Source organism: Sesamum indicum, linkage group LG2 (assembly GCF_000512975.1).
Source record: "Sesamum indicum cultivar Zhongzhi No. 13 linkage group LG2, S_indicum_v1.0, whole genome shotgun sequence".
NCBI classification, from domain to species: Eukaryota; Viridiplantae; Streptophyta; class Magnoliopsida; order Lamiales; family Pedaliaceae; genus Sesamum; species Sesamum indicum.
Genome location: NC_026146.1, coordinates 1163471 through 1187253, shown reverse-complemented (window position 1 = coordinate 1187253; position 23783 = coordinate 1163471). Strand labels below are relative to the sequence as shown.

General features: G+C 36.7%; 6 protein-coding genes across 6 annotated transcripts; 5 read left to right on the top strand and 1 right to left on the bottom strand.

Annotated features, from left to right (window-relative positions):
* LOC110011321 (probable LRR receptor-like serine/threonine-protein kinase At4g36180) lies at nucleotides 1-662 on the top strand (the record flags this gene model as incomplete). The annotated part of the gene is given in 1 exon segment (XM_020691285.1): nucleotides 1-662. A coding segment is annotated over 1 exon segment (631 nt), but the record flags the coding sequence as incomplete, so codon positions are not given.
* On the top strand, nucleotides 613-2156 carry LOC105177711 (LRR receptor-like serine/threonine-protein kinase GSO1). Its single transcript, XM_020691284.1, has one exon. The coding sequence runs from the start codon at nucleotides 637-639 to the stop codon at nucleotides 2128-2130; it is 1494 nt and encodes a 497-aa protein (XP_020546943.1). The 5' UTR covers nucleotides 613-636; the 3' UTR covers nucleotides 2131-2156.
* Nucleotides 2884-5273, top strand: LOC110011621 (LRR receptor-like serine/threonine-protein kinase ERECTA). The gene is made up of 2 exons (XM_020692176.1): nucleotides 2884-3262; nucleotides 4066-5273. The coding sequence occupies exon 2, from the start codon at nucleotides 4162-4164 to the stop codon at nucleotides 5020-5022; it is 861 nt and encodes a 286-aa protein (XP_020547835.1). The 5' UTR covers nucleotides 2884-3262; nucleotides 4066-4161; the 3' UTR covers nucleotides 5023-5273.
* Nucleotides 9115-11708, top strand: LOC105177701 (LRR receptor-like serine/threonine-protein kinase FLS2). The gene is made up of 2 exons (XM_011100941.2): nucleotides 9115-9168; nucleotides 9267-11708. Exons 1-2 carry the CDS (start codon nucleotides 9115-9117, stop codon nucleotides 11706-11708), a joined length of 2496 nt encoding a protein of 831 aa, XP_011099243.1.
* LOC105177691 (receptor kinase-like protein Xa21) lies at nucleotides 13753-17506 on the top strand. The gene is made up of 2 exons (XM_011100929.2): nucleotides 13753-17151; nucleotides 17241-17506. The coding sequence occupies exon 1, from the start codon at nucleotides 14166-14168 to the stop codon at nucleotides 16938-16940; it is 2775 nt and encodes a 924-aa protein (XP_011099231.2). The 5' UTR covers nucleotides 13753-14165; the 3' UTR covers nucleotides 16941-17151; nucleotides 17241-17506.
* LOC105176493 (mitogen-activated protein kinase kinase kinase 1) lies at nucleotides 17895-23404 on the bottom strand. The gene is made up of 8 exons (XM_011099312.2): nucleotides 22187-23404; nucleotides 21351-21435; nucleotides 21154-21216; nucleotides 20619-20773; nucleotides 20187-20259; nucleotides 20002-20061; nucleotides 18886-18990; nucleotides 17895-18558 (listed from the first exon to the last, which is right to left on the bottom strand). Exons 1-8 carry the CDS (start codon nucleotides 23329-23331, stop codon nucleotides 18376-18378), a joined length of 1869 nt encoding a protein of 622 aa, XP_011097614.1. The 5' UTR covers nucleotides 23332-23404; the 3' UTR covers nucleotides 17895-18375.

The following is a 23783-nucleotide window of genomic DNA, read 5'->3' as shown; positions in this document are numbered from 1 at the left end:
CAAACAAGGCCTTATCGATGAAGGTGGCCTTCTCTCATCATGGGGAGATGCAGACAACCAAAAAGAATGCTGCGAATGGCATGGTGTCGTGTGCAGCGAAACCACTCGTCATGTAATTGGTTTGAACCTACCATTTGCGGAATTGCATGGCAACCTTAGTCGGGCCCTGCTCGAGTTGCAACAGTTGAATCATTTGGACCTGAGCTACAACGATTTTGATGGGAAAGAGATCCCGGGGTTCATTGCTTCTTTCCCGGAATTGCAACATTTGTATCTTGCTTATTGTGGGTTTTCTGGGATTATTCCTCATCAGCTGGGGAATATGACCAACCTGAGAACACTTGATCTATCATGGAATAGGCTTGAAGGTGGAATCCCAATATCTTTGGCAAATTTAAGTAGCCTGCACTACTTGAACTTGTCACACAATCAAATTACAGGATTCATGCCAGAGCTGAGAGGACTTATTTCACTCAGAGAATTACATCTCAGTCACAATTTATTACGAGGAGTTGTCTCTGAAGCTCACTTCTCCAACCTCCACAGCTTGAAACTCCTGCATTTGTCCTATAATTCACTTGTCTTTAACTTGAGTACAACCACAAATAATTGGGTTCCTCTTTTCAACTAGATGTCATGGATGTAGCATCTTGCTACTTGGGACCTCATTTCCCGGAATGGGTTCAAACTCAGAGTAACATATCACATCTTGGTCTCTCTGGTGCCGGTATATCAGGTCAAGTGCCGGAGTGGTTGTGGGATTTTTCTCCTAGACTTCAATACTTGAATGTTTCTCATAACCAGATAAGTGGCAAGGTTCCAGATTTGTCATCAAAGTTGTCGCATTTTCCCATAATAGATATTAGTTTCAATAATTTTTCAGGGTTATTACCACTATTTCACCCCACTTCTGCAATATTACAGCTATCAAGAAACATGCTCCGAGGATCAATTTCATCAATTTGCAGCATCAACTATACTAATCTGACGTTGCTTGACCTCTCATATAACCAGTTCTCAGGCCCGCTTCCCAGTTGTTGGACAAGCATGTCAAGATTGTCCATTCTGAACCTGGCGAACAATCATCTTTCTGGTGAAATTCCACAGAGTTTAGGCCAATCCAACTGCTTGTTCCTATCTCTGCAGTTACAAAGCAATAATTTGATGGGAGAGTTGCCATCCAGTTTGAGGAATTGCAAACATTTGACAATGCTTGATGTTGGAGGAAACCAACTAACAGGAAATATTCCAGCATGGATAGGAGCAAACCTTGGGATGTTGAAGCTTCTTAGTCTACGAGACAATGAGTTTTACGGAACGATCCCTCCCCAAATATGTCATCTCACCCAAATCCAAATCTTTGACCTTTCTAGGAACAACATATCAGGAAGAATTCCCCAATGCTTCAACAATTTTACCTTTCTGGTTCAACAGGACATATCTACTCCAAACATGATTCCTCAAACTGAATTTATAGTAATACATTGTGAGAATGCATTTGTTTATTGGAAAGGACAGGAGAAAGAGTACAACAAAACTCTACGATTACTTAAACTCATTGATCTTTCCAGCAACAGACTTGTGGGGAATATTCCTAAACAATTTTCCATGTTGAGGGGATTAATATCCTTGAACCTGTCAAGAAATCACTTGACAGGAAACATAGACTCTGAAATCGGGCAGATGAATGTGTTAGAATCTCTGGACCTCTCCAGAAACCAGTTATCGGGTGAGATTCCCGTTGGCTTGGCTGAATTGAGTTTTCTGTCGGTTTTGGACTTATCGTTCAACAATTTGTCAGGCAACATTCCATCAGGTACTCAGCTGCAAGGATTTAACGCATCGGTGTATGCTGGAAATGATGGACTTTGCGGGCCTCCTCTAGCCGCATGCCTTCCTCTTGATGGCCCTTCCTCGGCCACTGGCATCAAATTTGATACCGATTTTTACATTTCTACGGTACTTGGCTTTGTTGTTGGTTTCTGGGGATTCATTGTCAGTTTGGTACTAAACAACTCATGGAGAAAAACTTATTTTGACTTCTGGAACAAAATCTGGGACTGGACAACCTCGACCACAAATGCAAGAAGATTAAGATGTGAAGGTTTTATAATTAAGTGGCAGAGGTAGTAAGTTTATATTTGTATCATCATCCTTGGTTGTATATCTTACTTTAATTTTAAATTTCATATATATCAGAATTATCTGAACCTGTAGTTGGATATGCATTGTAAAATGTGTTTGCTTTTCATCTTCATATATATTCCTTTACCTTTTTTCCTAACTACTCCAAACACGCGATCAAGAATTAAAGTAGTACTGCTCTCTTTTTTAAGTCAGAATTAGTGACGATAAATCAAGTATTAATGGAGTAATAATTTTTTTATTTTGATTGAAATTTAAAATTCTAGTTGGTAAGTTGTGTATTTTTTTATTTGAGCAATGGGGAAGGGAAAGTGAGACTAGATTCGCTAAGATTTTTCTTGCGTTTTTATTATTGTTGCATAACTTAAATGCAAGTACTGGATAACAGATTTATTGCCAATTGGCTCTATCTTTAAGTCCTTAAAATTTTCCGAGCAACAACTTATTGTTTCATTTTAAAGTAATTCAAAAATTCAGTTGAAACGTTCAAATCAATTCTTAATTTTCTCAATTATTTTCTGCTAAAAAGATAATAATAAATATTCATTGAGAAAGATATCTAATCAATGGGATTTTCAATTAACTTCTATTCATTCTAAAATGGTTATTTGAATTAATTTTTCGGGTGATTCTTGACTAAGTATTCAGACCAACTTATATTCAGAATATCATCATATGTATATAATAAACCATAGTGTAATAAACTATGTGACCTGGTCGTCGCCGAATAACTCATATTTCAAATTTTTTGCTCGGAAATTCAAAGACGACTTTTAGCTAAGTAAGACGGGAATGTTTTACTATTCTTGAAATACATACACAGCCTGTTTTCTTATCATTAGTCCTTCTTAGAGAGAGAGAGAGAGAGAGATGTTGTTGCTGATTCTTTTCTGTACCGGATACGGTGTTGTCTCGGGTTCGCAAGTTGGGGAAGTAAGGTGCATAGAGAGGGAAAGACAAGCCCTTCTCAACTTCAAACAAGGCCTTATAGATCGTAACGACGATCTCTCCTCATGGGGAGGTCAAGAACACAACTGTTGCACATGGAAAGGTGTGTCGTGCAACGGTTAGACTTCCCATGTGATCGGTCTGCAACTTCCCGGCTATCAATTGCAAGGTAACATTAGTAGTGCCCTGCTTGGTTTGAGCACGAGTCTTGTCCGTGTAGACCTGTCTGATAATCAATTAGATGGTCTCATCACAGATGCATTTGGAAGTTTCATTTTTCTTGAGTATCTTGATCTGTCGGGGAATCGGCTTGAGGGTGGAATTCCAGAATCATTCTCGGATTTAAGTCGTTTGTACTTCTTGGACTTGTCGCACAATCAACTTATAGGATTAGTGCCAGAACTGAGAGGGCTTATTTCACTGAGGGAATTACACCTCAGTCAGAATAAGCTAACAGGAATACTAGGTGCAAGTTTTGGGCAACTTCCCAAGCTTGAAATTTTGGATCTTTCTTACAATTTCTTACAGGGCACTGTCTCTGAATCCCACTTCTTGAATCTGCGCAACTTGAAAGTGCTGGATTTATCCTTCAATTCACTTGTCTTTAATGTGACAACAATCACAGCTTGGGTTCCTCCTTTTCAACTAAATGTTCTAAAGCTAGCATCTTGCTACTTGGGACCTCATTTTCCAAAATGGGTTCAAACTCAAAGTAATATATCACAGCTTGATCTCTCTTCGACTGGGATATCAGGTCAAGTGCCCAAATGGTTGTGGGATTTGTCTCCTAGACTAGAATACCTAAATCTTTCTTATAACCAATTCAGTGGTAGAGTTCCAGATTTGTTAGTGTCATCCAAGCTCTCAGCTTATCCTGTAATAATAGATATCAGTTACAATAACTTTTCAGGTTTTTTACCATTATTTCACCGGGAATCTGCAGTATTACAGCTTTCTAATAACATGTTCCAGGGATCACTTTCTTCGATTTGCAGCATCGACTATGGAGGGGGTTTGCTTGACCTCTCATATAACCAGTTATCAGGCCCGCTTCCCAACTGTTCGAGCATGGAAAAAATAGCCGTTCTAAATCTGGAAAACAATCAGATTTATGGTGAAATTCCGCGCACTTTAGGCCAATCTGAATGCTGGTTCCAAATACTATTGTTGCGAAACAATAATTTGTCCAGAGAGTTGCCTTCCAATTTGAAAAACTGTTACATATTGGCAGTTCTTGATGTTGGCGGAAACCAACTAACAGGAAATATACCGGCATACCTAGGAACAAATCTACCAGACTTGCAGGTTCTTAGTCTCCGACGCAATGAATTTTTTGGAATGATTCCTCCAGAAGTATGTTATCTTACCAGGATCCAAGTCTTGGACCTGTCTGGAAATAACATATCAGGAAGAATTCCCAGATGCTTCAACAATTTTACTTCTTTGGTTCAATCTAAGTTACCTAACAGCACAACAATTGATACGTTTCGTGCGTATCCTCTCCATCAGTATAGTTCTGATGTGTTGAGTGCACTTGTTTATTGGAGAGGTAAGGAGGAAGAGTACAGCAATACTCTAGGATTCCTTAAACTCATTGATCTTTCCGACAACAGATTAGTAGGGAATATTCCTAAAGAGTTCTCCTTGTTGAGAGGATTAATATCCTTAAACCTGTCGAGAAATCACTTGTCAGGAAAGATAGATTCTGGGATCGGCCAAATGGAGATGTTGGAATCTCTAGATCTTTCAAGAAACCATATATCTGGTGAGATTCCCATAGGCATGGCTGACTTGAATTATCTAGCGGTTTTAGATTTGTCAAACAACAATTTATCAGGCAGTATTCCGTCAGGCACTCAACTACAGGGATTCAATGCATCGGTATATGCTGAAAACAATGGACTTCACAAGCAATTGATGATCATGTAGGGTAAGAAGACAACAAATTTGACAAGGGTTATTACATTTCTGTGGTGCTTGGATTTGTTGTTGGGTTCTTGGGAGTCGTTGTCATTTTGGTACTTAACAAGTCATGGAGAATGGCTTATTTTGGCTTTTGGAACAACATCTGGGATTTGGTCTACGTGACAATTACCACCGTATATAAGAGAAGATTTAAGTAGACGATTAAGCTTTATAAGTATGTTTGTATTCATATCAGAATCTCCATTTATATTAGATTGCAAACTATTTTAAATTTTACTTATAATAAAATTAATTACTAAATTATGAGTTATCTTATAAATATTTATAAATAATGTGAGTAGAAAATAACGAAATAATAAAATATTATTATCAAGCATATTCAAACGTAAAATATCAAGTAATTAATATAGTTTAAATAAAAATAATTGTAAATTATCCAAAATTTTCTTTTAGTATATTTATTACTTATTATCTAAGGGTAAAATAATCATTATATAAAAAATATTAATAAAAAAATAAATAAAAAATATCAATCGAGTACAAGAATAATAATTTTTAAGCCCTTGGTTTCGATGATCCTTATTGGGTCTTATGAAAATTTTATTGGGCCTGTAAACGTGCGCTGCTGCTGGAGAAGATAAAGTCGTCTCAGAATTTCCAGTTAAGATCGTGGCTCACTTAGCTGCATTACTAATTTATAGAGGTGCACACGGTGCGATTTTAATTTTTTTAAGATTATTTTTAAATTTTATTATTATTAATAATTTTATAAAATATTTTTTTAAATTGTTACTTTTAAAACCAAAATCAAAAAGTATGGTTTGTGCGAATTCGGGCAATTTTGAGGTCTTAATACTTATAACAAAAGTAAGATGTTGAAATTTGTATATAATAATCAAGAAAGACGAACATTATGCACCGTAAATCACCAACACTCTTCACAACTTTAAATAGATTAAAGTATAACAAAATATATAGCAATCCAACAAGGAAATACTTAATCCAACATAAGTCAATGGATGGTTATGGGCATATTAAATATATTATTAAGAAAGCATATCAAATTTAATTCCATTCTTAATCAATATTTGATAATTAGTACTATGTAATACTCTAAACCTTGCAATTGAGAATCTGTAAGGAATAGGCATCGACCTGACTTTCTTCATCGTATGAATGTCATCTTACATAAGCACAACTTAACTATTAGTGTATAGTACAAAGAACGTTATCCAATTGTGACACTTATTACTATTTAATGTTAGCAAAAGGTAAAGAAATAAAATATCATAAAAAAATATATGTAATCATTCATACAAATTCAAACCTAATGAAGATTCATTTCAAATTAGTCGTATGTGTCCGTTGAGGTTGAATAAGACTTGTTCCTTCTAAGTCTGAGAACAATCAAATCATTATCAAAGATTCAATAAATATTTAAAAGCATAAATTGAGGGAGAACAAAGATAAAGAGCAAAAAGATAAAACATAGATAGAATACGGTAAGAGAGAAAAAAAAGAAGATGAAAAGGAGAAGAAAAAATAGGGGACGAAAAATGGATGAAAAATTGGGATAATCATTTTATGGGCTTAAAATTTGAATTAACTTAAAGCATTAAGAAATTTTTTTTTTTTAATAAAGTCAAATATAAATTTTACAAAAATGAACTTTGTAATATGGATCTTTGATAATATATGGATTTTTTTAATATGAAATTCATCTAAAAAGTTAATTATTTTATCAAATTATTATATATATAATTTAAAAAATTAATTATATTGATACGTGCGATTTTAGCACGGATCCAACAGACTTGGACTTCGAGCAATGAGCCCAGATCGAGCAACAAAGGATTCGAAAGAAAATAACCTGCAAAACAAAGAGTTAGCACTCCAATACCCAAGTTAGTATTAAACTTAAGGAATAATAATTCGAAATAATGAAACGTATTGAGAGAATGAATGTAATAATGTAAAGTAGAAGTAAAAATCGTGTTTGATAGTGCAGAATGAATGCAACCGAGCATTAGCTAGAATTTAGCCATTGAAGGTGTCCCCCCCAGGACATAGAGTCTCTATTTATAGCAGAGTGTCCCTCTTCGTCAAGGAACCCAGCGTGCTTCCTATTTTTGGGATAAATGGATAGAGTTGGTTGAGATAAGTCATGATCCGTCCCTATCTTTTAGCAATCTTGGGGTTAAGATCGTTATTCGAATGAGAAAAAAACCCAAAGCTGAGGAGGACTCCTAGTTTGCAAGAAGTCTAGCTGACTCAAGAGTCCGAGCTCTTGAAGGAACCTCCTCGACACACACTTTCCAAGCTAGATAGAAGTACACGCGGAGGGTTCAAATATGTGCCAAGTGTGCTCTGAAGAAGGATATGGAAATGGGTGCTGGGCTAGTTATCTGGTGTTTGGGCCATAATACTGGGCTATGCTAAGCGGGCCTCCTCCACCCGAGTTGTCGTATTTATGGAAGGGAGTCTTGGATCTTCTCGCTTGTTCTTAGGGCAGACTTTCTTAGGCCACATCCATCATATATATTTAGTGTTGCAGTTCAATTTTTTGTGGTTTATTTAAGCTCTAAATTAAAACTAAATCAATAGCACTATACGATTTTACTCAAAATTTAAAATTGCAATTTAAAAAATAAATTATAAAAAATAATTCGATTCAATTTGATTTGAGTAGTTGTGGACGGTTTGAAATTTTTTTTTATCACCCCTATTAATTTACTACACAGTATAAGCTTGTACTAGTAAATAGCACTGTCAGTCACAATAAAAGCATTATTGTATTTTATAGTGATAATCACATTATGTTTCCACGAATTTTAGTGTAATTATACGTAAATTCTTTATGATTTAAAAAATTAAATATAGCACCTCTAATGTTTGTTTCTGTTTAAATTCATTTATTAGTTAAAATTCACTAAATTTTCTAATATTAGTAAAAAAGAGAATGAATAAAAATTCATATTTACACAGAATTGCCTTATTATAAATTAAACAAATTTTTAAAAAATTGCACAAAATTTTATGTGACTAAAATTAAAAACGATGATTTTCTTGGGCCTAGCAAAGTGGGCCTAAAGTTTTGTCGTCGGCATTATGGCTCACTAAATGCTATAGCCCATATTAGTATAATACGTATGTTAAAGGCCACAGAAGATAAAGAGGATTCGGGTCTATGAATGGGAAGTTTTAGATTTGGGCGGGGTTTTCTGAATCCGGACCCAGATCCGGTAGAGCGGTAATTGTAAATCATAAGTGTATTAACACTTAGAACATAATTAAATTGATCGTAATCAAATTCAATTTGAATAAAACAATATTATATATATCACACGAATTCTTGCAAAGTTCATGGGAATTCTTTTTTTTTTTTTAATTAAAGAAAAAGAAAAAGGAATCGGGTTTCTGCATTTAATTTGATGAACAGAAGAAAAAAATGAGCAGACAATAATAATGTGAATGATGTCCTTGGAATATCAAAGGCCATTCCTCATGCATGAATTAGAGTTGATTTGGACATAAACTGATCAAGTCTTCTAACAAGAACTGAAGCAACCTGGAAGTTATCTCAGAAGGCTTGACCTTGACGTAGCAAGTGAAGTCAAGCGTCGAGCAATTAATGCACACGGATATGCCCCAAAAGTCTACTAAACTTCAGACCATGAAAGGAATTGATTAGCCTGAAATTACAGGTTGATATATAGGAAAGCTATATTCTGACATGGGTCTAGCTGCTGGTCACCGGACGTGTGGACTGGAAAAAACTCCCTGCTCAAAAATTCAAAGATGACTTTTAGCTAAGACCCGAACCCTGCACGAGCCTTTTTTCTGTTCTTGAAATATATACACAGCCAGCCTGTTAATAACCTTATAGCCATTTCATAAAGAATTCTTGAGAGAGAGAGAGAATGGATTATCATAAAAAATTTATTACTACAAAACTAGTGCAATTGTTTCTGTTTTTGCCGATTCTTTTGTGTACGGGATATGGTGTTGTTTCGGGTTCGCAAGTTGGGGAAGTAAGGTGCATAGAAAGGGAAAGACAAGCCCTTCTCAGCTTCAAACAAGGCCTTATAGATCGTAATGACGATCTCTCATCATGGGGAGCTCAACAACACAATTGTTGCACATGGAAGGGTGTGTCGTGCAATGATAACACTTCCCATGTGATTGGTTTGCAACTTCCCGGCTATCAATTGCGAGGTAACATTAGTCGTGCCCTGCTTGATTTGCAGCATTTGAATCATTTGGAATTGAGTGGCAACGACTTTGATGGGAATGAGATCCCTGGATTCTTTGGTTCTTTTGAGAAACTACAACATCTGTATCTCGCCCGCAGTGGTTTTTCTGGAATTATTCCTTATCAACTAGGGAATATTTCCAACCTAAAAACACTTGATGTCGCGCATAATTCAGCTCTAGAGGCCGACAACCTTGATTGGCTTTCTAACCTCTCTTTCTTGACTCGACTTGATTTAACTGGCATCAAGATAAATGACACGAACTGGCTACGAGGAATACACGGACTCTCTAGTCTTAAGGAACTGTACTTGGCTTCTTGTGACATTCCCCAGCTTACACCATCTTCTCTGGATTTCTTTGTTAATTCTTCTTCTCCATCTCTTGTTGTTCTTGATCTGTCAGGTATCAAGCTGAATTCTTTAGTATTTTCTTGGTTAGGGAACATGAGCACAAGTCTTGTCCGTGTAGACCTGTCTGATAATCAATTAGATGGTCTCATCACAGATGCATTTGGAAGTTTCATTTTTCTTGAGTATCTTGATCTGTCGGGGAATCGACTTGAGGGTGGAATTCCAGAATCATTCTCGGATTTAAGTCGTTTGTACTTCTTGGACTTGTCGCACAATCAACTTACAGGATTAGTGCCAGAACTGAGAGGGCTTATTTCACTGAGGGAGTTACACCTCAGTCACAATAAGCTAACAGGAATCCTAGGTGCAAGTTTTGGGCAACTTCCCAAGCTTGAAATCTTGGATCTTTCTTACAATTTCTTACAGGGCACTGTCTCTGAATCCCACTTCTTGAATCTGCACAACTTGAAAGTGCTGGATTTCTCCTTCAATTCACTTGTCTTTAATGTGACAACAATCACACCTTGGGTTCCTCCTTTTCAACTAAATGTTCTAAAACTAACATCTTGCTACTTGGGACCTCACTTTCCAAAATGGCTTCGAACACAAAGTAGTATATCACATCTTGATCTTTCTTCGGCAAAAATCTCAGATCAAGTACCAAACTGGTTGTGGGATTTGTCTCTTAGACTAGAATACTTGAATCTTTCTCGTAACCAGATAAGCGGTGAGGTCCCAGATTTGTCATCAAAGTTCTCAGGTTTTCCCACGATAGATATCAGTTACAATAACTTTTCAGGTTCTTTACCATTATTGAACCCCAACACCTCAATATTACAGCTCTCCAGAAACATGTTTTGGGGATCAATCTCATCGATATGCACCATTCGTCTCTTGTTATTCCTTGATCTTTCATATAACCAGTTATCAGGCCAGCTTCCCGACTGTTGGATGAGCATGGGGAGATTAGCCATTCTGAACCTGGAAAACAATGATATTTCTGGTGAAATTCCGCAAAGTCTAGCCGAATCTCAGCTCCCGCTCCTAACACTGCAGCTACGAAACAATAATTTATCGGGGGATCTGCCTTCCAGTTTTAAGGTAAACCAATTTATGACAATGTTGGATGTTGGAGGAAATCAACTAACAGGAAACATCCCATCATGGCTAGGAACAAATTTTAGGAGTTTGAGAGTTCTTAGTCTCCGAGACAATGAATTCAATGGAACGATCCCTCTTGAACTATGTGACCTTACTGAGATTCAAGTGTTGGACTTATCCGGGAACAACATATCAGGAAGAATTCCTGGATGTTTCAACAACTTCACTTCTTTGGTTCAACCTAACAGAACAACTGAAATGTTGAAACTTGCTCCTAGTTTTGTCTTCACAGATGGTTCTCATTTTGATGTCGATTTCTATATTGAGAATGCACTCGTTCATTGGAAAGGGCTGGAGCGAGAGTACAACCGAACTCTACGATTACTTAAACTCATCGATCTTTCCAGCAACAGCTTTGTGGGGAATATTGCTAAAGAATTCTCCTTGTTGAGAGGATTAGTATCCTTGAACCTGTCAAGAAACCTCTTGACAGGAAACATAGATTCTGAAATCGGCCAAATGGAAATGTTGGAATCTTTAGATCTTTCCAGAAACCAGCTATCTGGTGAGATTCCCATTGGCATGGCTGGATTGTATTATCTGTCGGTTTTGGACTTATCAAACAACAACTTATCCGGCAGTATTCCATCAGGCACTCAGCTGCGGGGATTCAATGCATCGGCATTTGCTGGAAACAATGGACTTTGCGGGCCTCCTCTAGCTGCATGCCTTACCCCTGATGGCCCTCCCACTCCCCACCCCACTCCCACTCATGATCAAGGGAAAGAAGACAGCATATTGGGTATGGGCTTTTACATTTCTGTGGTACTCGGCTTTCTTCTTGGATTCTGGGGATTCATTCTCATTTTGATACTTAAGAAGTCGTGGAGAATTGCTTATTTTGGCTTCTGGAACAAGATTTATGATTGGCTCTACGTCACAATTACTATCATATATCAGAGGAAATCAAGATCGCAATGGTAATATTATTAAGGGGTTTATCGTAATTTACCTCCTCTCATATTATAAATAATTAAATTATCCCCCTATAAAAAAAATAACAATTTATCCCCGTATTATTTAAAATAAAACAGTTTAGGTAAATTGTTTCATTTAAAAAATATGAGGGAGTAAATTACTGCTAAAAAATACAAGAGGAGTTAAATTACTAATTTTTTTTTTCATAAGGAGATAGATTACTCATTTGCAATATGACATAGAATTATTTGCATTTTTTTCTATTATTAACTACATTTGTTTGTATGTATTGTAGGGGTGTGCAAAAAAACCGAAAACCGGCCGAACCGAACCGAAACCGAAAATTCGGTTCGGTTTTTTGTAGGGGTGTGCAAAAAAACCGAAAACCGGCCGAACCGAACCGAAACCGAAAATTCGGTTCGGTTTTTTGGTCACCAATTCGGTAACCGATCCGAACCGAAAATCGAAATTCTATAAATAATAAAAAAAAATATTTTTTTTATACATATAAACATTATATAATTATATATATAATAATATTAATATTATATAATTTATATTAGTAAAACTAAAGAAAAGAGTACTATTTTTAGATATTGAATGTTAACATATTGAAGTTGTTCTACACTTGTTACTTGTACTATTAAATTAGAATTTAATTTTGGTATTTTGGTATTTGTATTTTTGGATAAAATTGCAACATTATCCCAATTTCGGCTTAAAATATCAAAATATATTATTTTAAAAAATAAAAAATAAAAAAACGGTTTTTTTCGGTTTTAAAACCGAAAAAACCGAACTTCCGTACCGGTTCGGTTTTCGGTTTTCCAAACGGCCGAACCGCATTTTTGGTTAAGTTCGGTTCGGTTAACCGAAATGGACACCCCTATTGTATTGTGTTGATTTGGTTTTTTTTGGCAAATAGGACATCTTACTTTTGGATTCATATGTATCTCACTGTATATGCTTATAAATCCGTGTTTCCTTTTCATCTTAATCACTTTTTAGAAAAATTATAACAAGTTTTTTTTATATTTGCTATAATTATAAATATTTTGTTTGAAAAATTATTAATACCATCGATTTTAACCATCATCCAACAACTAGTCCAATCTGTTAATCTACTTTAAGTTTTCATTATGAATTTATCAAAGTAGCCTTGTGGACTATGAATTACTTACAATTTTACTTATTTTTGAATTTTTTTTGTGGACAATGTTTTTTTACAACCTTTCAAAATTTTCGATCCATCTCATTCGATTTTTTTGAAACTTTTAATTTTTTCTAAAAAAATTAAAAACTACAGTAACGATAAAATTGATAATTCCAAACGTCTACAAAAGAATTACATAATTTTCATCGACAAACATTAGGAAAATATTTGATAATTTTCCATACAAGGAAGGAATATTCTTTACTATATCGAATATTGAAAAAACTGATTGTAATTTACCTTAACTTTTGTGTCCTCGGCTTCAATAATCCTTTTACTTGGAGAAATAATAATCGATGGTCCTTATTGGGCCTACTGTAAATTTTATTGGGCCTATAAATTGGACTGATTTATGGGCCCAAGTGGGCTGCATCCCTACACAATGTAAAGTCAACTTGTTCAGGTCCATCATTTATGAGTCTGGGCTGACCGAAAGCAATCGTTAGAACAAATGTACTATTGGCTACATTTTTATGAGTTATGGACTAAAACCCTAATAAATAATAATTATTATTACTAATCATAATTAAATTTTAGTACGATTATTTAATTTTAATTATGATAATTAAGCATAGTTAAGTGTGAAATTTTTTCTAGTTAATGTTATGTGTTAGATGGTAGTTCCGACTTGGGGCGACATCTTCTAAAAAATCGAACCCAGATACGATTAATCAAAATCTTTATGACGCATCCGAATTGGTCTGCCTCATTTGAATTGATAATTGATAGAAGAAATTAAAAAATATTTATGTGAGTGAAGCATTACCATTCTTGGACCCAAATGTCTTCAAATATCACTGTCAGTCATAAATGTAAAAGACTTGAGTTTGGCAAAAAGACTAATTTATCAAGAACACAGACTTAGCAAGAAAAGCAATTATGTGATAATGCAAATCAAGCAGGGATGCAGCTTCTAACAACAATAGGCCTATCCTTTTCCATTTAGACAACCAAAAGATTGAGATGAGATGGGATGGGATGGGTATTTTCTGAGATGGGGCCAAGAATCCAGTAAGCTTCTTCCAGACAACCTCGTTTACTATCTTCAACCTGCCTCTCATAGTCACCCTCTTCTTCAAAGTTGACATATTTTTGCTAAGACCGGAACCACGGGTCGTCTCTTTTCTTATTCTTGATTCATGACATGTACATATATAAAGAGGCTGTTTTCTTGAATGAGTCAGTAAAGCTAATCATAACCTTCCAACCATTTCATTAGCTCTTGATCAGTTCTTTCCCGATAATCAGGAATGAGAGAGAGAGAGGGAATGGATGATCATAAACTACTGTTATTAGTTTTGCCTATTCTTTCACTTTGTACCAGATATGTTTTTGTGTCGGCTTCACAAGTTGGGGACGGGGGAGTAAGGTGCATAGAGAGTGAAAGACAAGCTCTGCTTGAGTTCAAACAAGGCCTTATAGACGAACATGGCGTTCTCTCATCATGGGGAGATGAAGAACACAAAAAAGAATGCTGCAGATGGACGGGTGTCGTCTGTAGCAAAAATACTCCTCATGTGATTGGTTTGCAACTGAACGGTGCAAAACTTCGTTACCAACTGAGAGGTAACATCAGTGGTGCACTGCTTGAGTTGCACCATTTGAATCGTTTGGACCTGAGTAACAATGGTTTTCGTGGGAATGGAATCCCGGAATTCATCAGCTCTTTCAAGAAACTGCAGCATTTGCATCTTATGAATTGTGGGCTCTCAGGGATTATTCCTTATCAGCTGGGGAATGTTTCCAACCTGAAAACACTTGATCTAAGTTATAATCCAGGTCTAGAGGTAGACAACCTTGACTGGCTTTCTAATCTCTCGTTCTTGTCTCTACTTGATTTGACTGGTATTAAGATAAGTGACACAAACTGGCTACGAGGAATACGGAGGCTCTCTTGTCTTAAGGAACTGTACTTGGCTTCTTGTGACATTCCACAACTTACACCATCTTCTCTAGATTTCTATGTTAATTCCTCTTCTGCATCTCTTACTATTCTTGATCTATCAGGTATCAAGCTGAACTCTTTAGTATTTTCTTGGTTAATGAACATGAGCATGAGTCTCGTCAGTGTGGAGTTGTCTGATAATCAATTAGATGGTCTCATCCCTGATGCATTTGGAAGTTCCATTTTTCTTGAGTATCTTGATCTGTCAGGGAATCAGCTTGAAGGTGAAATTCCAAAATCATTCTCGAAATTAAGTCGTTTACACTTTTTGGACTTGTCTCACAATCAACTTTCAGGATTGGTGCCAGAATTGAGAGGGTCTGTTTCATTGAGAGAATTACATCTCAGTCATAATAAGCTAACAGGGCTACAAGGTACAAGTTTTGGGCAACTTCCCAAGCTCGAAATCTTGGATGTTTCTTACAATTTCTTACAAGGCATTGTCTCCGAATCCCACTTCTTCAAACTCCATAGCTTGAAAGTGTTGGATTTATCCTTCAATTCACTTGCTTTTATTGTGACAACCAGAGTTTGGATTCCTCCTTTTCAACTAAATGTTCTAAAACTAGCATCTTGCTACTTGGGACCTCATTTTCCAAAATGGGTTCAAACTCAAAGTAATATATCGTATCTTGATCTTTCTTCAGCTGGTATATCAGATCGAGTGCCAAAATGGTTGTGGGATTTGTCTCCTGGACTACAATACTTGAATCTTTCTCGTAACCACATAAGTGGTAGAGTTCCAGATTTGTCATCAAAGTTCTCAGGTTTTCCTACAATAGATATCAGTTACAATAATTTTTCAGGCTTCTTACCATTATTTAACCCCAACTCCTCAGTATTAAAGCTCTCTAGAAACATGTTTTGGGGATCAATTTCATCGATTTGCACCATCAACTATACTAAGTTGGGGTTGCTTGACCTCTCATATAATCAGTTATCAGGTCAGCTTCCCGATTGCTGGATGAGCATGACAAAGTTATCTATTCTCAATCTAGCAAACAATGACATTTCTGGTGAGATTCCACGAACTTTAGGCCAATCTGATTGCTGGCTCCTAGTTGCACTGCAGTTGAGAAGCAACAATTTGTCAGGAGAATTGCCTTCCAATTTGAGGAACTGCCAAACATTGAGATTATTAGATGTTGGAGGAAACCAATTAATGGGGAATGTTCCAGCATGGATAGGAACATATCTTACGCGTTTGATGGTTCTTAGCCTCGGTGATAACAAATTTTATGGAACGATCCCTCCAGAAGTATGTCATCTTACCAAGATTCAAGTCTTGGATGTATCAAGGAACAACATATCAGGAAGAATACCTGAATGCTTCAACAATTTTACTTCTTTTGTTCAACGTAACAGAACCACTCGAAGCTTGATTTCGATAACTGGATTCGTTTTTTCAGATGGTTCTCGCTATGACATTGATTCATACATTGAGAATGCTCTTGTACATTGGAAAGGGCAGGAGGAGGAGTACAACAGAACTCTACGTTTCCTTAAACTCATTGATCTTTCCAACAACAGACTCGTGGGAAATATTCCTAAAGAATTCTCCTTGTTGAGAGGATTAATATCCTTGAACCTGTCAAGAAATCACTTGACAGGAAACATAGATTCTGAAATAGGCCAAATGGGAATGTTGGAATCTCTAGATCTTTCCAGGAATCAGCTATCTGGTGAGATTCCCATTGGCATGGCTGAATTGAACTATCTGGCAGTATTGGACTTATCGGACAACAATTTATCAGGTAAGATTCCGCCAGGTACTCAGCTGCAGGGATTTGATGCAATGGTATATGCTGGAAATAACGAACTCTGTGGGTGTCCTCTAGCTGCATGCCTATCTGCTGGTGGTCCTCGCTCTTCCCCGGTTATTGATCAAGACATAGAAGACAAGAATCTAGATACCGGGGTTTACATTTCTTCGGTATTTGGTTTTGTTCTTGGATTCTGGGGAGTCATTGTTACTTTGATATTCAAAAAGTCATGGAGAAATGGCTATTTTGGCTTCTGGAACAAGATCTTGGATTGGCTGTATGTGACAACCACTGTATACTTGAGACGACTGACATGAAGCTTGAGGCTGTGGTGTGTTTATAACGGTATCATCTTGTGTTGTTTTGAGGAAGTTGGGAACCTTTACATTTGGATTCGGTATTACCAGAATTATCAGTCACTCACTCTGCTGAAAGTTGGTTTGCTTGAATTTTGTATACCATCTATGCCCACCTCTACTTAGCTCTATTGCTTTCAATCCAGAGGAGAACAACGAAGCAAACATAGTAGTAAAGTTTTGTCAGTGCTTGAACTTTTGTTCAAAAATTTTCTGGTCAGGAAACATGTATAATAATGTTTAACTTGTGAATTCTTTCAGAGTTGCAGCGACGGCGATAGACGTCAGAGTTACAGGCAATTAGGAAGGAGATAGCAGAAGATTTGAAGATATTGGTAGAAGTAGAATACTGCTCCAAAGAAGGATGGATTGGATTCTGTAAAAACTTTGAAGACACTCTTTGAAGGATGGACAAATTACCACCTCTGTTACAAAGAATTATATCAGCCTATCGCAGTAAAATTACTTAAATTGAACAGAATGGTGCTAAAACTTCATCTCCAAAGAAGTCGTATGCTAATACAAAATCGCAGGTAAATAGACTTAATTGAAATTGTAAGTTAATATAATTTTATAATAAAGTATTGAAGTTGTTATAATTATGTCAATGTTTCTGAATTAAAAAAAAAAAAAGAAAAGAAAGAAAAAAAACAAGGAGTATACTTATCCTTAGAAAATTACAATTCAAAACTAAGTCATTAAACAAATTAAAAACAAAATGTGATGGCATCCACGTCTTTTCCCAAAAACATAAAAGAAAAAGAACCCATGAAGACACAAGCAAACTAAATCCAGATTTTAACTAAATCTTCACAAGTCCAAAATGATGCATGGAATGCATTTTCATAAATGGAAATTCCACCCTTCTATTAGTGGACTTCGAATGAAGAATATGTGCAATCTCAAAGCCACAGATGGAAGAAATAAAGGACAATTTACGTTGACAAATTAAAACAGAAACCCAACTACAAAAGTTCATCAGAAACAAATGCGTATCTCACACTATCGTCTAACACTAAATAGCTTGAAGGAACATATATATGTACAGTTAACTTCTGGGGTTCGATTTGTACAATCCCAGCTGAAATAATTTGAAAACACAAATAACACTATCAAGAAAAGAGGAAAACCATCATGTTGATGCAACAACCTGCTAAGGAAGGAAATCCCAAGCAGCAAATAAAGAAACAACACAGAAAGAGTTGCCTTGCAGATACCTAGGGAAATATATGCCAGAGATTTCAAATTCATGTATTTACAAAATAAAATGCAACCCCGACAATTTTGTCACCCAATACTAGAAAACGGAAGAGCTGCACCTGGAAAGAACTGTGATGCAGATATGCCAATTCCATAGTGCATTGTGGTTCCTTTATTGTTCTCTAGTTCTTCTTGGCTAGAGAGATGTAGATGATGCAAGGGGCCGCTTCACAAAGGGATGATCCAAGAGCTGCGCAGCAGTTGGCCGCCGACTTGGATCAACTTGTAGACATGTAAGTATGAAGTCCCGTGCATCACTGGAAAGAGAATCAGGAATAGGTGGTCTCTCGCCACTTCCTATCCTAAATAATGCTGTCACCTGTCACATCAGAGAGAACATATGTTATGCTCCGAAAAAACACCATACATAGTTGGGTTATTGGGACGGTAACATCCACCGCAACAACCTCGTTTAACTGGTAGCTCGAGAAACCAGTCAGCTAGTCATTCACCATCGACTAGCATGCCACTAAGGAAACAATCTTCCAATGTGGTTACCAGAGAACTAAAGTCATAGTACTTCATCAATTGATGAACTTAATCCTATGTCCCAAAATTAACAATGCAAGAATTCCTTGCATATAAAGATGACAAACTTCAATGGAAGAACGTCAATAAGTTTAACTACTGAGATGCTTTTACTTACAGCTTCCAAATTGGAGTATGGGAAACGTCTGGTTAGCATCTCCAAGACAGTGCACCCAAGGCTCCATATATCAGCTGCAAGCCCATACCCGAGGCTCCTAACAACCTGCAGCCACATAGATCAATAATCAGTAACATGTAGCACCAGAAAACTTTACTTTGTCCCTGCTCCCTTGACCTCAGCACAAAAAGGAATGAGAAAAGTTGATGACACCAATGAGTATGTTAGATTGTCAAAGGCAAATGTTTGGTGCATGGCATGCGTCTCACTTTAGCAAAGTCTGATTTCCACGAGTTTATAAATGACACTTAGTTGAAAAATAAGTGGATGTTGATCAATATCAGGCAAAGGTTTTAGATGGAATTCATGTGAGAAATAAAGAATTAGGAATCAAATCAAACAGAATTGAAATTAAAGATAATTGGAAGATTTTACATTTAGGCTTGAGAAATTCCAACTTCTTTCAGCTTTTTCATATTCAGTTTTGGCTGACAAAAGCAAGAGATCCTTCTAAGTATTCATAATTGTAGCCCCCTCCCAGTGTCAATAAAGGTAGTATGAGCCCTCTCTTAAACCAGTTGTACATCTAGATCAAAGAAAAAGACATGAGATGTGGAGTGTTATTTCTTGATAGGTAGGTCATTTCAGCACTCCATTCTTTTTACTGGGAACCAGTGACCTAATATTTGCGAAATTAAAGCAGTCCAGTTTCTTATATATTAGGGCGGGGGAAAAGAGATAAACCAACCATTAGCAACTATATCTCTTTCTAAGAATAACAGACTTCTTTAGTAGGAAATTGGAAAATTACAAAGTAACTTTTCATTATCCAATTATGCTTATTCATGCCTGCACTTTCAGAATAGCTAGAAACGTGCATTTGTTATATAGAACGTCTACATGACAGGGCTCATCTAAGCAAACAGACACTACAATGTTCTTACTATCTTAAACCACAAAAGCACTAGTACTGTATATAACTAAAAATTGCAACTTGTATAATTGCCACTTTTCCTCTTTAACAGTAATGATGGAGCTGTCTTGTATCAGATTTACAGAGAGAATCTCTATGATTTTAACAAACCAGATCAAAATATTAAAGTTTCAGCAGCAAACCTCTGGAGCCATCCACAATGCAGTCCCCTTGCAAGACTTCACATCATTCAAATTAGTGGCCTGCAGAATGACACCATCACAAAGTGTTACATGGAATAGCAACAAAAGTTATAAGAAACCATCTCAAATGCAATTAAAGATGGGAGCAGAAAAAGAGAAAGAAGAAGGGAAATGAGAGACAAAACCTTTGCTAAACCAAAATCTGCAAGTTTCACAGAACCATTAGTGTCCACCAAAATATTTGCACATTTGATATCCCTGTACAAGAGAGAAAGATAAGAGACTTCAGCACAATGTAACTTAATGGATCACTTTGCCATATGTAAATGTAACTCAATTTTCTCTCTTCCTTCTTAAAAAAATTGAAACGTACGCTTAAGCATTCTTTAAACTCAGTACTATAGGAATACGATTTTATAATGGAAGCATCACTTACTTCAAGATGACATGAACTTAGTCGCTCAAATAATAAACCATTTGAAAGGATATAAGTTGCCAGGTACTTAAAGAACAACTAGACTCAAAATCTCATTTTCACAGGGCTCGAGCAAAACGAAATTTACTATTACCACCATAGAGCTAAAAGCAAAATATTGAGAAATGCCTAGCCTAGTTACCTGTGCAACACATTTCTGTCATGCAAATATTTCAAACCATGTAAAATCTGCCTTGTATAAGCAGAGACTTGTGAATCTCGGAGGTTGTATTTCTGGTAAAGGCTCAAAAGCGAGCCTTTAACAAGCTCAAGAAAAATATAGAGATGTGATTGGTCCTACAGAAAACGTAAAAGATCAATTTCAGCATCTCTCAGCGTTAGCAAGAGAATAAAAATATGAGTTTGCAAAACAACATAATCAGAAAATCTAACATGTAAATGAGTAACTTGAAAGAAAGAAAAGAATATAGTGTGAGCTAGAATTCTTTCCAATATTGCATAAATATATTATGAGAAAATGAACTCATCAAGGTAAATAAAAATCTTAAAGGTTGCAATTGAAGCATCATCATATAAAATAAAAAGGAAACAAGCTACTAACATTAAGGAATGGAATATTGGGGGAAAGGGTTGCCCAGTGTTGTAGCAGTGCAGAAATTATGCCTCCGAAAATAATAACCATAATAACAATATCAACCAAAAATATAATAGAGTACCTTCTTTGTGCCGTAATACTGGACAATGTTCTCGTGTTCAAACTGACTTAGAAGAGCAATTTCCTGGGCATACCAACAGACAAGATACGTTTAAAAGTTAAGAGGAATTGGAAAAGAACAAAGAGATTCCACATCAGTCAATTATCATAGCAAAAAATTAGTTGTGCATGAGCAACAAGAACTATTAGTGCAGCTACCTGTTCAAGTTGGATAATGTGTTGCTTCCCTTCATCCCCTTGGTCAAGCAAAGATACTTCCTTCACAGCAAAAAAGAATCCATCACTGCAGCAAACAACAAACCTCTAATCTAAGGTTATCATCCTTTGACATAAAGCATAAAAATTTTAACAAAAACTATGAAAAGTTGAATAAAGTATGCAATGATATGAGAGATAAGTAAACTTAACTCAATTTCATTATAAGACATGAGACTTCATCAAGAAATTTGGCACCAGCCTCCCAGGGGTACTCATTATTCAGCCAATTCTAAGCAACAGGGCAGATCTTTTTTTCTTTAACAAATTAACAAGAAAGCAATAATTTTGATGAAAGCGATTACATTACAGGCTCACTAACTTCAGGAGTTTTTAAGTAAAGGCCATTTCCCATAATTACGTAGATACTCAAAGTCTAATATTAAACAAATGATTGCTCATGCTATCCAAATTACAACCAAAAGGCTTCCAACAATTTTAGAAGTTTAACAATGCACGGCAAAATGCGGCTTAATTATTTTAATATTTACATAAAAAGGAATTTGCAAACCAAGGTGGTTTTTTAAAAGTTTTACACAATTAAGACAAGTTGTTGCTTCCAGTCCAATATTTTCTTTAAAAAGAAAACAAAAATTGGCAAGTCGTTACTTTTAAGTAACAACTTTCCTTGATTGTGTAAAAGTTTTAAAACGAACTTGGTTTTTGAAATTTTTTTTTATATAATATGAAAATAATTAAGCCGCAAAAAATGCTATATCTGGCTTCATGCTCAAATTTACATTGAAAGTGCCGCGACTAAAAACTGAACTAGCGCTTACTCCGCAATTCCTTCATACACAGATCCAAATGATCCACGACCCAAGAGCTCACCCTTCTGCCACTCCAAAATAATGCGTTGACATCTCCCATTAGGTGAAATACTTGACATTGGCTCTGTTGTAGTACTTGAAGAATCATCATCATTCGAAGTCGTGGTAAAGGAACACGATCCTGAGGGCACACAGTTCTCTCCCATTGCCATTATCCTTCTGCTTGTATTCCCCCCCTGGTCCTCATCCTCATTCCCTTCTCTACCACTGACCTCAGCCCCTTCCTCATCCTCTTCCAAGCAACACCCTTGCTTAAACCTCAGAAAACTCGTATCACTCTCTGGGGCAAATGATCTCAAGATGTCCCAAGTTGAGCACTCTTTATCAATCAGAGGCAACGAGATTGAAGGTGGTGGTGCCAGAATCAGAGGCCGCATACCCTTAATACCATTTCCACGGGATTCATTTAATCTCAAACTCACATTATCACTCAAAGTTACATCACTTATCCTTGCACTAACCCCTAATCTTCTACCAGAAACAGTATCCTCACTCATATCCATATCACCAAAATCAAGACTTTCCTCACAATTCTTACTAATGATATCATCAGTATTCTCGGGAAATCCAATATACATATTACTTCCCTCAGTTTCCTGACTGATAACATCAACACAAACACTATCACCAGACACTTCAACAACTTCATCATAATTAACCCCCATTTCCCAATCCACTAGAGGCTGGATTGCCTGACTGGACATAACAGGAGCAGAAGAAGATCTCACCTTCATCGCCTCGTACTCCTCAGCTGGTATCGCGAAATCATCAATCCCCGAAAACCCCAGGGTTTGGCAGAACATCTCGATCTCGCCATCGATTCCATCTATACGGAAGCTCGTCTTGCCGCCGTACAAATCAAGCGAGCGCGTGCGTTGAGATTCCTCCTCAGAGTAGTACGACGATGATGAAGAAGCTGGAGTAGAGAACGGAGAAAACTTGTAGTTGATGTTCTTCATGGCGTTCATCCGGTCGAGCCTCGGCTTCGGCTTGGAGCTTACAGTGCTCGAGCTGCAGCTGGCGCCGGAGCCGGAGTCTGCACCAGCCTTACGGCGGCCGGAACTATGCGCAAAGAATTTCGGTATCCGATGCATAGTAACAGTGTGAAGCAAAATCCATGAATCAGAAGAACAGCTCGTTTTGTCGGAAGTTACAGTGCTCAAATGAAATGGCGTCTTCTTATTGTCTCGCTCTCTGAGATTTTTGCCTGAATTATAGCAGGAAATAAGGTTCTGGTGGGGTGATCGACGCCGGCAGACGAGCACAGCTTGCAAAAAGAGAGATGCGAGTGCAGCGCCAATTTGGGGCGAGGACTGGGACTGCCTGCCAATTCTCGTTTGGCGTCTCTTTGGAGGGCTCCACTTTTTTTCATCTTCGGGTAAACCACGCTTTACTCTTTCCAGATTTTACTATATTTTGCTCTCTTGTAATCCTAAAAACGCTTAACAGTATCTTGTCTGCAGATACGATTACATCAACAATGCAGATCCGGATCAACAACAATTTTAATAAACTAGCCGTACTCATCTCATCATCATCTATAATA

Coding starts and splice junctions, on each gene's coding strand:
- LOC105177711 (XM_020691284.1), top strand. CDS start 637: ATGGATGTAGCATCTTGCTACTTGGGACCTCATTTCCCGGAATGGGTT.
- LOC110011621 (XM_020692176.1), top strand. CDS start 4,162: ATGGAAAAAATAGCCGTTCTAAATCTGGAAAACAATCAGATTTATGGT.
- LOC105177701 (XM_011100941.2), top strand. CDS start 9,115: ATGACGATCTCTCATCATGGGGAGCTCAACAACACAATTGTTGCACAT. Junction 9,169..9,266: donor CAATTGTTGCACATGGAAGG/GTGTGTCGTGCA, acceptor CTTGATTTGCAG/CATTTGAATCATTTGGAATT.
- LOC105177691 (XM_011100929.2), top strand. CDS start 14,166: ATGAGAGAGAGAGAGGGAATGGATGATCATAAACTACTGTTATTAGTT.
- LOC105176493 (XM_011099312.2), bottom strand. CDS start 23,331: ATGCATCGGATACCGAAATTCTTTGCGCATAGTTCCGGCCGCCGTAAG. Junction 21,436..22,186: donor GTGTATGAAGGAATTGCGGA/GTAAGCGCTAGT, acceptor TGTTTGCTGCAG/TGATGGATTCTTTTTTGCTG. Junction 20,260..20,618: donor GACAGAAATGTGTTGCACAG/GTAACTAGGCTA, acceptor TCTCTTGTACAG/GGATATCAAATGTGCAAATA.